This window comes from Cornus florida, unplaced genomic scaffold (genome assembly GCF_030987335.1).
Source record: "Cornus florida cultivar Cherokee Brave unplaced genomic scaffold, ASM3098733v1 CherokeeBrave_3.0.0_Hap2_Chr01, whole genome shotgun sequence".
In the NCBI taxonomy this organism is placed as follows: Eukaryota; Viridiplantae; Streptophyta; class Magnoliopsida; order Cornales; family Cornaceae; genus Cornus; species Cornus florida.
The window spans coordinates 102,167,526-102,184,299 of record NW_026775571.1 but is presented as its reverse complement, the minus strand read 5'-3'; the positions used below and the strand labels follow the sequence as shown (position 1 = coordinate 102,184,299).

General features: G+C 36.9%; 2 protein-coding genes and 2 pseudogenes across 2 annotated transcripts; 1 reads left to right on the top strand and 3 right to left on the bottom strand.

The window, feature by feature from the left end:
• Positions 1 to 3,359: 3,359 nt before the first annotated feature.
• Positions 3,360 to 5,679, bottom strand: LOC132309962 (senescence-specific cysteine protease SAG39-like). Its single transcript, XM_059808213.1, has 2 exons — positions 4,192 to 5,679; positions 3,360 to 4,069 (listed from the first exon to the last, which is right to left on the bottom strand). The coding sequence occupies exons 1-2, from the start codon at positions 4,625 to 4,627 to the stop codon at positions 3,486 to 3,488; spliced, it is 1,020 nt and encodes a 339-aa protein (XP_059664196.1). The 5' UTR covers positions 4,628 to 5,679; the 3' UTR covers positions 3,360 to 3,485.
• A 1,491-nt stretch (positions 5,680 to 7,170) lies between these two features.
• Positions 7,171 to 9,046, bottom strand: LOC132279249 (probable disease resistance protein At1g58390). The gene is made up of 3 exons (XM_059781183.1): positions 9,014 to 9,046; positions 8,062 to 8,622; positions 7,171 to 7,791 (listed from the first exon to the last, which is right to left on the bottom strand). Exons 1-3 carry the CDS (start codon positions 9,044 to 9,046, stop codon positions 7,171 to 7,173), a joined length of 1,215 nt encoding a protein of 404 aa, XP_059637166.1.
• Positions 9,047 to 10,276: 1,230 nt separating this feature from the next.
• On the bottom strand, positions 10,277 to 11,854 carry LOC132309971 (vignain-like; annotated as a pseudogene).
• LOC132279239 (vignain-like) lies at positions 11,713 to 12,156 on the top strand (annotated as a pseudogene).
• The last annotated feature ends 4,618 nt before the right edge of the window (positions 12,157 to 16,774 follow it).

Sequence of the window (16,774 nt, the reverse complement as noted above, 5' to 3'; positions counted from 1 at the left end):
ATCCCAGTTCGGGGCAGCCCGCATCAGAGTTGGGGTGGGTTCAAGATGCCCCGATATGCATATTTAAATAAATAAATAAAATAAAATAAAATAAAAAAGTAATAAAAAAAAAAAAGACAATTCAAACTTAATAAATTTAAGAAAATTTTCATAATTTTTTTTTTTTTTTTGGTAGTATAGTCAAATATTTAATAATCATTAATGTTGTTAAAATTTAAAATTATCTTAAGAAATTTAAATATTTTCCGGGTTTTAAATTCTATTCTGAAACCCCTACATGATCGTATTTCAGTATTATCTAGGTACTGCTCGCGCAATGCAGTGCCACTGAAATAGCCATTGTTTTTGTGGACAGTTTAGCCAATACAAATTGCTTGTAATAAAAAGGAAGAACTAGCCATTCTAATGAAGCCCCGATTCTCAATTTGCTTGAAGAATGAGAATACAATAACAGAAAATGGGAAATAAAACAACGATGGGGAAGCATATAAACCAGTCTTATCCGCTCACAAACACACTAGAAGATAAAGGTCGGTAGGACTACTCATGTAGCATAGAACAGCCTCTGGACGAATATAGGTCAAAATCGACAAATTTATAAAAGTGTGTATCAGTATTACAAACCCATCCATACGACAAACCATGTTCTAAAGCTTATTTTTCAATTATACTTCATGAGCATGGCCTTCATTTTTTTCTTAAAGTTTAGCATCCATGCTGCCGAAGCACATGTTGACTATACTTATTAATTATGACCAATCGAGAGAAATAAATATATTTTTTTTAAAACCGATCTGAGAGGTGGGAAAAGGGAAAACCAGGAAAAGAAAAAATCCGCCACTGATTTGCAAATACGTATTTTGAATAAAATGAGCATCTTTCAAAACTTCTATGAATAAAGAATCTCAATAAAAGTCATAGAAATTATACTCTCTCAATAATTACATTGCTGCTCTCTTTTCTTTTCGTCCTAAATGAAATTGGAATATAAATTAAGAAAGAATATGCAAGGCAATGAGTAACGGCATACCCCACGGAAAAAGTAATAAATAAATAAGAATAAGAGAACTCTCTATTAGATGGGATGTAGAAGCTACCACACTCCTCCAAATAACCTGCTTGTGTGTGTGTGTGTGTCTCAAGCAAGCTGTACATGCATAATTAACTCGGAGCTTCTGATAATGATTGATCCGAGACAAAATTGAAAAGGAACAAAATTCAATTCCTGCAACTCATAGAGATATAACACCTTAAGTTTCTGAAACCCATGTGCCCCAAAATACATTCTCTCACCATCATATTCCTTACGGAGATATAGCCATAACAGATTAGGCAAGACTTACAGGGCTTTTATCGAATCATCACTTAATCCTAAATAAATTAGACCAAATGTGACTAGATTTTGAAGTTTAGGGATCCAATCCGGCAACTTCCCCAAACACCCATGCAAGTAGAGCTGTCAAAGACACTGAGGTGGAGATGTAATGGATTGTAAATCCAGGATATCATCTTCGCTTACTGCCCCGACGTCGAGACTGAAAATGTGTCATTTTCTCAATGGAGTCTATGAGAGCCCTCCCATTTTCTCTTCTCAACTTTCTGATACCCAACTTTCTCAACTCCCTCAGATTTTCCAGCTCTCTAATTATTTGGTCAAACCCTTCATGACTTGCCTCCACATTACGTAGTTTCTGCAGTTCCTTTAAATGCCCAATTCCCTTTTGCACTTTCACTCCTCTTCTAATATCAATAATGCTATCAACATTGTAGTTCGAATCGTAGGCCAAAAGGTGTCGCAACTTATGTAACTTACTAATTTCACAGGGTAGCTCATCCACGAGAGAGTATTTCATATCTAAAGTCTCCAAGTTGTATAGCTTGCCTATGGACTTTGGAAGGATTTTCACTATTGTATCCCTCAGACTTAAGGACTTCAAGTGGAATAACTTTCCAACCTCTTTAGGAAGATTATCGAGAGGAGCACCTTCAAGATCTAACACCTTCAATAGCTTGAATTTTGCGAACAACGTACCTAAAAATGGCTTTGGCAACTCCTCGTCCACTTTTAAAATAAAACAAGAACGAATTCGGAGCTTACCAATGGTTTCTAAAACATCATAAACAGGGTTATGGAATGATAGTCGCCGAGGTTGTCCATCAAAACTTGAGTCATCTTCCACAACTTGGCAAAAACTCAACTCCTCGGATTTTAAAACAATGAGCTCACAGAGCAAGTCATGCACCCAACAAGTATCAATTTTCGATTCATCAAAATTTAGCTCAGTCACTTGAATCAAACTTCTGCGAATTAGTTCGGTCAAATATTCTTCTGCAACCTTTTCCAAAGTTTTTCCTTTTTCTGGTTTTACAAACCCCTCAACTATCCACAACCATATCAATCTTCCACTACAAATAGAGAAGTCTTCTGGTATTATGCTAAGTACAAGAAACAAGATTTCAGGCAGCAAGGAAGATTGTGATAACTGAGCAAATATGACTTTTGTAATACTTGTAAGATGTGCATTCCTTTGTAACTCAAAACCAAGGCTATTGTACAACTTTTCCCATTTAGATACAATCTGTTTTTTTGGTTGATAACAATCCAGCTATGGCCACAATTGCAAGTGCAATTCTTCACACTAGGCAAGTCTTCACACTAGCCAAGAATTTTAAGAGAAAATTCCTTCAATTCTGGTGGACATTAACCTCCAAAGTCTAATTGGAATGTCTTCTTGCAAAAGAGTTCCCACGCCTCGTCTTCAGAGAGAGGCTCAAGTTGGTGGACGTAATCAAATGGAGATTCTTTGCAAGAAGAGGCAACATCAACATGAATCAAAAGTACATAACCAATGTGTATATTACTTACGAAATTTGTGCAAGAAGTGGTGGTTCTAATAATAGTAATTTGTGCAAGATTGTAATGAAAAACACACTTTAAGTCATAAAATGGGCAAAAAGCTATGAAAACAATCAACAGGGTGAAAATGATAAATTCAATTTGCACAAGACATCCAAACACCAAATGTCTATATTGCTCAAGAAATTCACACGATTGTCAAAGGTAGCCAAATTTATGTGGACTAGCATCAATTCAGTTTATTGGTATTTTAGTCTAGTTCATCTTCAAAATTGAGTTTCTTTTGAATGCCAAATTACTGATATATAGCATTTAGATGTGTTATATTAAATACAACTTATAGGGTTGTGATTCTAGCTGCATATGAGGATGCTGATCTAACTAGTGGGGCTTATTTTATCATTTGCAGGAAATTAATGGTGAGACTAGGAGAGTTGAGTATAACCATAAACACAAGAAAAATATATTATGCAGTTTCTTCACCACAGAATGGTGTATTTAATTTACATAGGAACTGCACTACAAGATCCAGAACGAGTAATACACAGCATAGATAGTAAGCAAGGTGAAACCACTGAGTTCCTAAGAGAACTCAAGACGATCGAGGATCCACCCACTATTTTGCTATTTAAGCAGTCGGATAGGAAGATTCCATGGCAATGCCACAAATGCCTTCCTTAGCAGCAATGTCTCTTTCCATCATAATATATCCACTATCGCCCCAGCTAGTACCCCACGAATTCTTGACTAGCCAATACTTGGTACCATCAGCACTTGTCCCATATCCAACTGCCGTAACGCCATGGTCTAATTCAGTCCCGCAAGCTCCAGTAAAAACGCCACTTGAGTAGAATTGGAAGTCAGATCCACTAGCATCAATGGCAACAGATACGGGTTGGTTGGCCACAGCCTTCAACAATGCCGCCTCACTATTGGCAGGCACATCTTCATAGCCGGTAATCTTTGCTGCAGCTGCTTTCTTAGTTTTACAAGTTGCATCAACTCCTTCATATGGATAATTGGCTTCAGTAGTGAGTCCATTGTTTTGTATTATGAATTCAAAGGCATCATCCATTAGGCCACCCTCACAACCTTGATCTACACTTGTGTCGCAGTCCACGAGTTCTTGCTCAGATAATGAGATCAATTTACCTGTTGTGAGCTGGTTAATCCCTTCCATGGCTGCCACTGCTGAAAATGCCCAGCAACATCCTGCATTTTTTTATGAATTGTATTATAACATATGTTTTAAGTTAGTCAAAAGGATATAAACAAGTAATTGTATATATAAAAATGTAATTGTCGATTAGCAAAAGGAAGGTGTTGTGCCTTACCACATTGACCCTGATCCTTAATGGGAGTAACTGCTCCTTTCTTTCTCCAATCCATGCTAGCTGGAACTGTAGTCACATTTTCATACCTAAACGAAGTCGTTTTAGATGACTTCAAATTGGAGGACATCTTGAAACCATTACGAGAAGCCTGAAACTCCTCATTAGTTAGGTCAGCAAATTCATTGATGCCTAGCTTGTAAGACTCGGTACCAGCATTGTTGAAAGATTCGATGAACTCCATATTGTCCTTGAAGATTTGAAAGCGCAGTTCTTTTTCTACATTGTCCTTGTAAACTCTTCCATAACGAACCATCCATTGCTCATGTCTGTCAATCATGGACACTTCAGTCAGGGTGCGGGATGTGACTTCAGAAATTCCCATCCCCAAAATTAACAAAGTTGCACAAATTAGCTTCCAATTGAGTGTAAAACCCATTGTTTACTAACTGAATATTGCGGAGTAAATGTTGCGGCTATGAATAATGATAATGTGAATGAGTAGGCACACTATGGTCCTTGGATAGATATAGGTATATATATACATGAACTGCATTCCAATTGTGTTCTCTCAAATTGAGTTCCCACTATGATTTGAATCTTGTGGCGAGGGATCAAGTTCCTGAGAGAGCCCGGTAAGTTATGTATGACACAGACAACTAATGTTTGGTTCCGTAGACGCTGCTTCAACTTCAATGTATACAACTACATTCCTATTGCTTCCTCACCATCTATCTCAAATTGAGTTCTCACTATGATTTCAAAGGCATAATTCTCCAGTTTGCCGGGAAAACTGTAATGACTTGGACAACCAGACAGAAACTTATTCAATAGTCCTTGTTTTGTGAGACAAACACAGAATATTTTATAATATAAATATGTATGAGGTAAGTTTTTGTTGTATTGTGTGTATTTTGTTTGTGTTTCTAGCTGAAATTTATTTTTCCTGGCTTGCTCCTGAGCCGCTTGTAGGATACCACTGAATAGAAAATCGACTCAAGTGAGACTTATTATAGGTTTTGATATATGCGACTTTAAATGGTGGAAATTCTTCTTCTTCCCAAACAACAACATTTTAGCACATGAATTTATCATGGATGGATTGGTGGTTCAAACTGATCTTCAAGGACAAAAGGATAATCAAAGAATGCACAGAATCAGTTTCATGAGTTTACTTGATGGCAATATCTAGCGATGTCATACTCAACGACTTACGGTCGGGAGGCACCCTTCCTGGGTCCTCGGAAATTAGTCAGGGCGAAGCCTCGGATACCCGGATTATCCAACAAAAAAAAAAATTCTAGGGATGTCAACAAAAAAAAAAAAATTCTAGGGATGTCAATGGTGCGGGGGCGGGATAGGCACCCTTTTTACAAAATCGTCCCACGAATGAAAATCTTTTTTCAATCCCAGTTCGGGGCAGCCCGCATCAGAGTTGGGGTGGGTTCAAGATGCCCCGATATGCATATTTAAATAAATAAATAAATAAAATAAAAAAAGTAATAAAAAAAAAAAGACAATTCAAACTTAATAAATTTAAGAAAATTTTCATAATTTTTTTTTTTTTTTTTTTTGGTAGTATAGTCAAATATTTAATAATCATTGATGTTGTTAAAATTTAGAATTATCTTAAGAAATTTAAATATTAATTACTAATCGGGGCAGGTACCCTTTGTGGGTTTTAAATTCTATTATGAAACACCCCCTACATGATCCTCTTTCAGTATGAGCTAGCTACTGCTCGCGCAATGCAGTGCCACTGAAATAGCCATTTTTTGTGGACAGTTTAGCCAAATACAAATTGCCTGTAATAAAAAGAAAGAACTAGCCATTCTAATGAAGCCCCGATTCTCAATTTGATTGAGGAATGAGAGTATTTTTTTTGAATGGTTTTTGTTCAAAAAATAACAGAGAATGGGAAATAAAACAATGATGGGGAAGCATATAAACCAATCTTATCCGCCCAAAAACACACTAGAAGATAAAGTTCGATAGGACTACTGATGTAGCATAGAACAGCCTCTGGACAAATATAGATCAAAATCGACAAATTCATAGAAGTGTGTATGAGTATTACAAACCCATCCATACGACAAACCATGTTCTAAAGCTTATTTTTCAATTATACTTCATGAGCATGGCCTTCATCATTTTCTTAAAGCTTAGCATCCATACTGCCGAAGCACATGTTGACTATACTTCTTAAGTATGACCAATCGCGAGAAATATATATATATTTTTTAAAATCGATCTGAGAGGTGGGAAGAGGGAAAATCAGGAAAAGATAAAATCCGCCACTGATTTGCAAATACGTATTTCTTAATAAAGAATCTCAATAAAAGTCATAGAAATTATACTCTCCCAATAATTACATTGCTGCTCTCTTTTCTTTTCGTCCTAAATGAAATTGGAATATATATTAAGAAAGAATATACAAGGCCATCAGTAACGGCATACCCCACGGAAAAAGTAATAAATAAATAAGAATAAGAGAACTCTATTAGATGGGATGTAGAAGCTACCACACTCCTCCAAATAACCTACCTCTGTGCGTGTCTCAAGCAAGCAGTACATGCATAATAACTCGGAGCTTCTGCTAATGATTGATCCGAGACAAAATTGAAAAGGAACAAAATTCAACTCCTGCAACTCATAGAGATATAACACCTTAAGTTTCTGAAACCCATGTGCCCCAAAATACAATCTCTCACCATCATATCCCTTACGGAGATATAACCATAACAGATTAGACAAGACTTGCAGGGCTTTTATCGGATCATCACTTAATCCTGAATAAATTAGACCAAATGTGACTAGATTTTAAAGTTTAGGGATCCAATCCGGCAACTTCCCTAAACGCCCATGCAAATAGAGCTGTCGAAGACACTGAGGTGGAGATGTAATAGATTGTAAATCAAGGATCTCATCTTCGCTTACTGCCCCGACGACAAGACTGATAAGGTGTCATTTTCTCAATGGAGTCTATGAGAGCCCTCCCATTTTCTCGAGATACCCAACTTTCTCAAACCCTTCATGACTTGCCTCCACATAACGTAGTTTCTGCAGTTCCTTTAAATGCCCAATTCCTTCTTGCACTTTCACTCCTCTTCTAATATCAATAATGCTATCGACATTGTAGTTTGAATCGTAGGCCAAAAGGTGTCGCAGCTTATGTAACTTACTAATTTCACAGGGTAGCTCATCCACGAGAGAGTATTTCAGATCTAAAGTCTCCAAGTTGTATAGCTTGCCTATGGACTTTGGAAGGATTTTCACTATTGTATCCCTCAGACTTGAGGACTTGAAGTGGAATAACTTTCCAACCTCTTCAGTAAGATTATCGAAAGGAGCACCTTCAAGATCTAACACCTTCAATTGCTTGAATTTTGCGAACAACATACCTAAAAATGGCTTTGGCAACTCCTTGTCCACTTTTAAAATAAAACAAGAACGAATTCGGAGCTTACCAATGGTTTCTAAACCATCATAAACAGGGTTATGGAATGATAGTCGCCGAGATTGTCCATCAAAACTTGAGTCATCTTCCACAGCTTGGCAAAAACTCAACTCCTCGGATTTTGAAACAATGAGCTCACAGATCAACTCATGCACCCAACAAGTATCAATTTCGATTCATCAAAATTTAGCTCAGTCACTAGAATCAAACTTCTGCGAATTAGTTCGGTCAAGTATTCTTCTGCAACCTCTTCCAAAGTCTGGTGGACATTAACCTCCAAAGTCTAATTGGAATGTCTTCTTGCAAAAGAGTATCCAAGCCTCGTCTTCAGAGAGAGGCTCAAGTTGGTGGACCTAATCAAATGGAGATTCTTTGCAAGAAGAGGCAACATCATCATTTCGAGTGGTGATGATTACCCGACTGCATTTGTTGTTCTTTGGTAAAGCATGTTTTATGATACTCCAAACTTCTATTTCCCATACATCATCAAAAACAATCACATACCTCTTGGGTTCTAGATATTCCTTTAGCTTTTCAATCAGTTTAACCTTTTCCATTGAGTCAATTCCATCAGGAACGAGTTCCTTTCTGGAATCGTAGAACTGCTTTATTATTGTTCTGAGAAGCTCCTCCGTCTTATATGACTGAGAGACAAAGATCCAAGCACAATAGTCAAAATGTCGGGTCACTCTTGCGTTGTCGTAAACTTTCTTTGCAAGAGTGGTCTTTCCCAATCCACCCATCCCAACAAGAGAAATCACTGCACGCGTCGGTTGTTCTGCCAATAGCTTACTTATCAATTCATCTCTGAGAAATTCAATGCCTACAACGTCATCTTCGGCAATGAAAAGGGAAGCCGCTGGAGGGTCATGCCCCGTGCTATCTTTTGTGCCACTGATTGATCCTTGCTCCAAGGAACTGAATCCATATCTTTTGTGCTGCTGATTGATCCTTGCTCCAAGCCCGGCAAGACTAGCCTAATCTGTTATGGCTATATCTCCGTAAGGGATATGATGATGAGAGAATGTATTTTGGGGCACATGGGTTTCAGAAACTTAAGGTGTTATATCTCTATGAGTTGCAGGAGTTGAATTCATTGATAATGGAGGAAGCTACCACACTCCTCCAAATAACCTGCCCAAAATAAGAATGTACATCAAGGATTAGAAAGTTGGCTTGTTTTCAAGGTCTCTATTCAAAATTCATAGCCGTGCGTGTGTGTGTGTCTCAAGCAAGCAGTACATGCATAATAACTCAGAGCTTCTGCTAATGATTGATCCGAGACAAAATTGAAAAGGAACAAAATTGCTTTTGAGATAGCACTAGCTGAATTTCTAATGAGGTTGCCACCATCTAAATATGAATTACAATAACAAGCTGCCATGGCAAGCAATATCCCATCATGACCAACAGTTTTCCCAAAATAAACTATGCAAACATACAACTACAATGAAATAAAAATTGAAGTTTGTGCAATAACATATAAACTATTATGAAATGGCAGAGCATATATACTACAGAAGATTGTGTAATAACAGAGGTGAAGAGAGTTAATTGCCATTGTAATACTTTTCCCAACAGAATGTGCCTCTCTAAAGAGAAAATTACGTGTCAAAGTAACAATTATTGCATATCTGAGCTAAGAACAAAAGGAACCACACACACAAAAATGCATCAACTGAATACGTGTTCTCTATAAAGGCTATTGTAGAACCAATAATGTGGAACAAATCTGCAACTAAAAGTGGGTACACAACTTCAACATAACATTTGACCATCTCTTGCACGCAAAATAAACAATGATCAGTTTGACTTATAGATACCCAAGTGGGATGCACATTTCCCGTTCTTCTAGTTTGAACTTAACCATATTCAAAACTGTAACTTGGTAGACAGTTACCAAAAGTAAAATAGTCCTGGCAATAAGAGATCAAAATAAACAGAGACCCAAAAAATTGGGCTTCTCAATACAAGAAGAAACAATATAGTATGTTTTGGACACTCTGCACTCTTCAATCCCCATGCTCAGTAGTTCTCTATAATCCCAAAAATGGTTCCCTGGAAATGCATGGAATGAATTGCTCTTCCATATATAGATCGCTACACTATAATAATTTTTTATGTAATCGATCAAAGTATCATAATAACCTCAGAGAAAAGAATCAATCCAATTTATATAGTCTATCACATTTGAGATATTTTTCAGAATCCAATCAACAGAAGCTTAAATTTCTTTTTTTTCATATCAATAATTCAATCAATATATATATATATATATATATATATTTATTTATTAACGTGAGTGTGTAAAGAAGATGCTCAAGGAATTTGATTTCAGTCAATTTAACAACACAAAAATCAACAGCGAACATTAAAATCTAAAAGTGACTTCGTATTAAGACACAAAGTACGAATCCTATCACTGAAGAAACGTGTAATGCATCAAACTCAATACATTAATGTAAGCAAATCATATAATCTTTAACCGAAAAAAGGGAAAGAAAGAAACTAAGACTCACAAACTTCAAAGGGAACTCCGGCAGGTCCCTGTGGCAGAGGAGACAAATTCACCACCTCATGAGGAGTGGTGGTCGTAACAATGGTGGATTTCTTCTGATCAGCCACCTGCCATGAAGGTGAAGGATGAATGAAAACCCCCCCAGAGAGGCGGAGAACAGGTGACTATGAAACCCTTGAATGAGGTTGGGTAAGTAGAGAGATGTGTGTGGGGGAAATTGAGAGACAGGGCTTCGATTACTAAGGGAAATGATCGAGAGAGGGATTTGCATGAGGACTGAAATAAATGAGAGAACAATTTTAAGTGCGCAGTGTCCCGCTACAATGCTTCGCTACAGTGACTTCATAAAATCATTAACATCATTTTGGTGTTTACAGTTTCAAGGCTTAGCTATAGTATCTGTTTAGAAAATTTATAAGCAAAAAACATTATCAAACATGTTTATTTAAACAATAAACACTGAAACAGTTTACCAAATGGGCCCATAGTCTAGTTTATCTTCAATAGCTTTCAGATGTCTGACATTCAATATAGCTTTTATGTGTGTGACTTTTGTTGCCTGTGAGGGTGCTAATGTAATATGTGGGACTTGAATTTTTTGTTCTATCATTAGCAAGAAATTGTGAGACTTGGAGTGTAGCCATAAACAGAGGTAAAAAACACTCTGGAGATTCTTCACCACTGAAGATTGTATTTAATATACATACCAACTGCAATACAAGATCAAGAACGAGTAATACACCACATAGATAAAAGCAAGGTGAAACCACTAAGGTCTTAAGAGAACTTGAAATGAGGATCCAACCACTATTTTGCGATTTAAGAAGTTGGATAGGAAGTTTCCATGGCAATGCCATATAAGCCTTCCTTAGAATCAATGTCTCTTTCCATTATCGCCCCAAGAATTCTGGACTAACCAACACTTGGTACCATCATCGCTAGTCCCTATCCAACTGCTGCAACACCGTGGTCTGATTTGGTCCCACAATCTCCAGTAAAAACACCACTTGAGTAGAATTGGAAGGCAGGTCCACTAGCATCAATGGCAACAGATACAGGCTGGTTGGCCACAGCCTCCAACAAAATGCCACCTCACTATTGGTAGGCACGTCTTCAGAACCAGTAATCCTTGCTGCAAAGGAGGCAGCCTTTGTTAGTTTTACAAGTTGCATCAACTCCTTCATATGGGTAATTGGCTTCAATAGTGAGGCCATGGTTGTCTATTATGAATTCAAAGGCGTCATCCATGAAGCCACCCCTACAGGCTACAGCCTTGATCATCACCACTTGTGTCACACAATCCACAAGTTCTTCTCGGATAATAAGATCAATTTACCAATTGTGAGCCAGTTAATCCCTTCCATGGTTGCCAATGCTGAAAATGCCCAGCAACATCTCATTATCCGAGAAAGATGTTGCTAGGCATTTCAACAGTGGCAACCATAGAAGGGATTAACTAGCTCACAACCAGTAAATTGATCACATTATCCGAGCAAGAACTTGTGGATTGCGACACAAGTGGTGAAGATCAAGGCCGTGGGGTGGCCTCATGGATGATGCCTTTGAATTCATAATAGACAACCATGGCGCCATGGCCTCACTACTGAAGCCAATTACCCATATGAAGGACTTGATGCAACTTGTAAAACTAAGAAGGCAGCCTCCCCAGCAGAAAAGATCACTGGTTATAAAGACGTGCCTGCCAATGGTGAGGCAGCTTTGTTGAAGGTTGTGGCCAACCAGCCTGTATCTGTTGCCATTGATGCTAGTGGATCTGCCCTCCAATTCAACTCAGGCGGTGTTCTTCCTGGAGATTGTGGGACTGAATTAGACAGACCATGGTATTACAGCAGTTGGATATGAGACAAGTGATTATGGTAATAAGTATTGATTAGACAAGAATTCTTGGGGCACTATTATGATGGAAAGAGACATTGATGCTAAGGAAGGTATATGTGGCATTGCCATGGAATCTTCCCATCCAACTGCATAAATAGCAAAATAGTGGGTGGATCCTCACCTTGAGTTCTCTTAGGACCTCAGTGGTTCCACCTTGCTTATTATCTATGTGGTGTATTACTTGTTATGATCTTGTATACAGTATTGTATTGTAGCTCGTATGTAAATTATATACAATCTTCAGTGGTGAAGAAACTGCATAGTCAATTTTTATTGGTTATACTCCAAATCTCACAATTTCTAGCAAATGATAAAACCAAAATTCGAAGTCCCACTGATTTGATTAGCATCCTTATATGCAACAAAAATCTCACCCCTAAAAGCTACATTCAATATCACAAATCTAATTCTATATTCAATCAGTAATTTGGCATCCAAAAGAAGCTCAATTTGAATATGAACTAGATTAAGTTCTTTGCCGAAACCGATCGAGCTTCTATGGTAGAACCGATAGAATACCAATAGACTGAAATGATGCTTGTCCAAAAAATGGCTATTTAATATAATAGTTAGAGATGGAGTTGGCTCTGTTTTAATAGCAGCAGGAATCCATTTCAGGGAATTTTCGAAGGTGATGCTTAGTCCGCATTTTTGGTTGTTAAATGTTAAAGGTAGCTCAATTTTTTTAGTTGTGGAAGATGTTCAGAAGCTTCTGCATTTCCTTAGTAAATGGACCCTTAAAACAAAAGTAAATACTGTTTTAGAGGACAAGTTACCAAAGGAAGTGATTGTGAGTGTGTTTTCAGATTGTAGGCAAGTTGTTAAATATTGAATGAAATTTGTTTGGCCAAAGAAAAAGATAGTCTTCCTCTTACAGAAAGAGATGTGCAAGCTCCAGTTCACTCTCCTCTCAGGCCTAACCATCAACCACTCCAAGAGTCGTGTTTTGTTCTTAGGTGTCCATCCCAACACTCAATCAAACATTCTCTCCTTGCTAGGGTTTGAAAGATGTCAGTTTCCTATAAGAAATCTTGGAATCACCCTGATTTCCACTACGCTCAAGGCAGAGGACTGTAATAGCCTCATTGACAGAATATCTGGCAGCATGAAACATTGGACCTGGAAAGCCTTATCATTTGGTGGTCATTTACAGATAATTAAAACCATCTTATTTTAGTATTCAATGTTCTGGTCTTGGATTCCCATCCTTCCTAAAAGTGTGCTAAATGATTTGAATAGTGCAAGCTCCTGCAGATTAGACCTCTGTTAAAAACCTCTTATCAAATCATGGATGCAATACCAATTTCTGGTATGATAACTGGTGCTCTTTGGGTCCCCTACATTTGCTGGTCAGTGATTCAGACATGGATAAATCCTCTGTCCCTGCAAATACCACAGTTAGCTCCTTTATCAGTGGGAATTCATGGAACTTTCATTATGATCTTCTTGCTTCCCTTCCAGCCTTGAACAACCAAGGCCACCTTCCTTCCCCAATTCCATTCAAGGCTAACCCTAAAAGTGATAAAAGGGGGGTTTTTGGATCGATGAGAAGATTCGCTCGGTTCGGCCTTCAATCGGTGGGGATTTCTGCGTTGGTTGAGGGCCTGGTCGGCGATAGGTGTACATGGTGGTCTGTGATGGTTTCTGGCATGTCACGGTGGTGAGACTTGTTTGCTAAGTCAAGCGCGTGCATATGGTGGGGTCGGCGAAATCCTTGGTCGGTTGGTGAGGGCTTTGACTGGTGATAGGTTTGTTATGCCAGAGCCTTGACCAGTTGTTGAGATATTCAACCATTGCAAAGAAGCTTTTGGAGAGAGAGAGAGAGAGAGGTTAGCTAGTTGCTGCCTGGGCTAGCCATCTATTTTAATTTAGTCTTGTCTTTGACTTGTAACTTGCTCTCTCTCAAAAGGGCTTTCTCAACTTGGCCTTTGTACAGCTTCTTAATTTCTATAATTAATTTTAGGGTAAACTACACTGACACTTCCTGAGATTTGTAAAAATTTCACATAGATAAATATTTTGATTTTAACTTTTATTCAGATGAATCAGACCCCAAACGTTTGCTCCTCTTACACAAACACCACGTCCTAACACCATGTAAAATAAATGACCTGGTTACCCTTTGACTTTGTCAAAACACCAAGAATTGCATAAAATAAACTAAAACATCCTATAGTTTCTTCAATGATTTACCATCTTACCCTTTCACTCCAAATCCTTGTATTTTATTTACTTTTATTTAAATATTTAATATGCATATTGAATACAAATTTATTCATATATTACTCTTCCACTCTAATATAACAGAGTATTTATTTACATAAATAATAATGCTAACATTAAATAAATAAAAAATGTAATTAAATAGCATATATTTTAAAAAATTAAAAACAATTTGACAGTAATATATTAATAGGAATTTAGGTAAAAGTGTTTTGCAGTAATATATTAATAAGAATTTAGTTAAAAGTGTAGAACATGCCCCACACACACGCACACATATAAATATATAATTCTCAGGCAACCCTTCTCTGCAGTGGGTTGAACATTTCCTCAACGACGCTGACGATTGGGATCAAACTAAATCCAAACTTCCTTGAGTTTAAGCAAAACTCTTTTACTTTCAACTTCAAATCTAAAGCCAAAAAAATTTCCAATTCCAGCAATACACAAAAACATAGTAACTCAGGTAAATTTTACAGCTAAAGAGATAATTAATATATATATATATATATATATTATTTTTAACCAAAAAAAAAAAAGGTCAAATGAATTACCCAAAATTACCATATTCAATTTCATCTCCCAAAGTTTCACCATGATTGTAACAGAGAGCTCATAATTTAATAGTTCAAATGCTAAAATGACAATTACCTACTAATTTTAAGCTTGTAATAATCCTGCCGAGGCTGTTCTTCGTGATCCTCTGATACAAAACAATAACAATCCATACCTGATATGAAGAGGGTGACAAAGGTTAGCACTAGGGGTGGCAATTGGGCAGGTCATGAACGGGTCAGTAACAAAACAAATGGGGCAGTTTCAGATTTAATAATTAAGAATATAAGGACATTTGTAGCAGACTAAAAAATCTAAAATCAAGGTTATAATACACTAGAATACTGAATCTATCCATAGAGCTGATTAATATTTAAGGCCAGAAAATTTCAATAGCATATAGAATCCACAAAGTTAGATGACAAAGGAACAAGAGTACAAAAATACCATTAGTAAGGAATGCAGACATATAATAGTGTTTAATTGGCAATGAATGCAGTCATGCGACACACACACAGACACACATATATGTATATTGTGATAGATAGTTTATGAAGACTATATAACATCAAATCACCCAGGTAAAAAAATCACAAGTAAACATATAGAGAGCTCGGAAACCAAGTAGCACAGGCACGAAAACGGGACAAGATATAACACAAATACATCAACACATCAGATTCAAATTAGTAGAAACAAACAGAGATATATATAATTATTAAATTTGGTTTATATATCGAGTGAGACAATATATACTACTAAATTCCCACTTTGTCATTAAGTTATATTTTGGTCATATTTGAAAGAATGTCACTGTACCCAAAACATATTTGCAAAACAAGCCCATTCCTCCAGAGAAAAGGTAATGTAGGATGGCACTAATTACAAGACAAGGGCCCAAAACAGCAAAAAATCACAGTACCCACTACAGAGACAGTACCAAATGTAAGCAATTTAGATGTCATATATCTACAATATTGCTATTATTTCATTTCTATCCACATAACCATGACAAAAAATAAATAAATAAATAAATAATAATAATGGTACCATCTAAAAGGACTATAAACCCATCTGAAATGTTTTATGGGAATCATATAGTACAGAAAATAAAATGAATTCCAGCAATGGTCTCACCTCGCACTAATGAAAGCTCCTAACAGACTTGATCTGTTCAAAGATCGGACTATTGTTAAAATCAACACAGAAATACAGTTATACAAAGGTATGCTAATGAGGCATTCCATCAAACACTTGGTGATAAATGGAGTAAATATACTTACAGCTTAAGAAATAGAAAAGGAGAGACTTGAAACATTGCTGAAGATACCAACAAGAGAAATCAAGCTTTTTTGAATATAGATCAATTGAAATGACAACTGCGCTATAGAACGATTTGAACTCTCAGTTTAAACGCAGAGTGTCGAGAAAATGGTCTCTCTCACAATTGATCGGTTTTCGATGCAAAGTCTTGGTGTGATTGATGAAGATAAGCCGAAATCAAAGTTTGGGGCTGCGATCGAAGTCGATTGCTGCAATCAAAATTAAACTGATGGTTGTTGTGAAGACGAAATCGTCAGAAACCTACTAGTGAAATCGAAGTTGAAATTGACTGAAAGAATTGTGAATCCGGTCGATCGAATAGAGAGAGTCACTAGAAATCTAGGTGTAAATTTGAGAGGAACCAAGAGAGAGAGAGTCGCTGATGAATGATGAAATGACCATTGGTTATGTTTGGGCGGAGCATACCCACCCTCGCCAATTTTTTTTTTTTTTTTTTAACCATTGACTCCACTCACTTAAATGACTCGCTGATAAATTAGTTTTAGGCTTTGTTCGGATATATTGGACAAAAAAGAAAAGAAATAACGGTATTAGATATGAGAGAAGAGAAGAGAGAAGAAAGGTAGTAATAATTATGGATAGAAAAGAAG

Bases quoted from the DNA above. Each gene is read 5' to 3' on its own strand.
- LOC132279249 (XM_059781183.1), bottom strand. From the start codon at position 9,046: ATGGGATATTGCTTGCCATGGCAGCTTGTTATT. The intron at 8,623-9,013 runs GTAATTCATATT...ATAACAGATTAG, and splicing joins TGCCATGGCAGCTTGTTATT to GCTAGTCTTGCCGGGCTTGG. The intron at 7,792-8,061 runs GTAATCATCACC...TGGGTGCATGAG, and splicing joins AGAACAACAAATGCAGTCGG to TTGATCTGTGAGCTCATTGT.
- LOC132309962 (XM_059808213.1), bottom strand. From the start codon at position 4,627: ATGGGTTTTACACTCAATTGGAAGCTAATTTGTGCAACTTTGTTAATT. The intron at 4,070-4,191 runs GTAAGGCACAAC...AAAAAAATGCAG, and splicing joins TAAGGATCAGGGTCAATGTG to GATGTTGCTGGGCATTTTCA.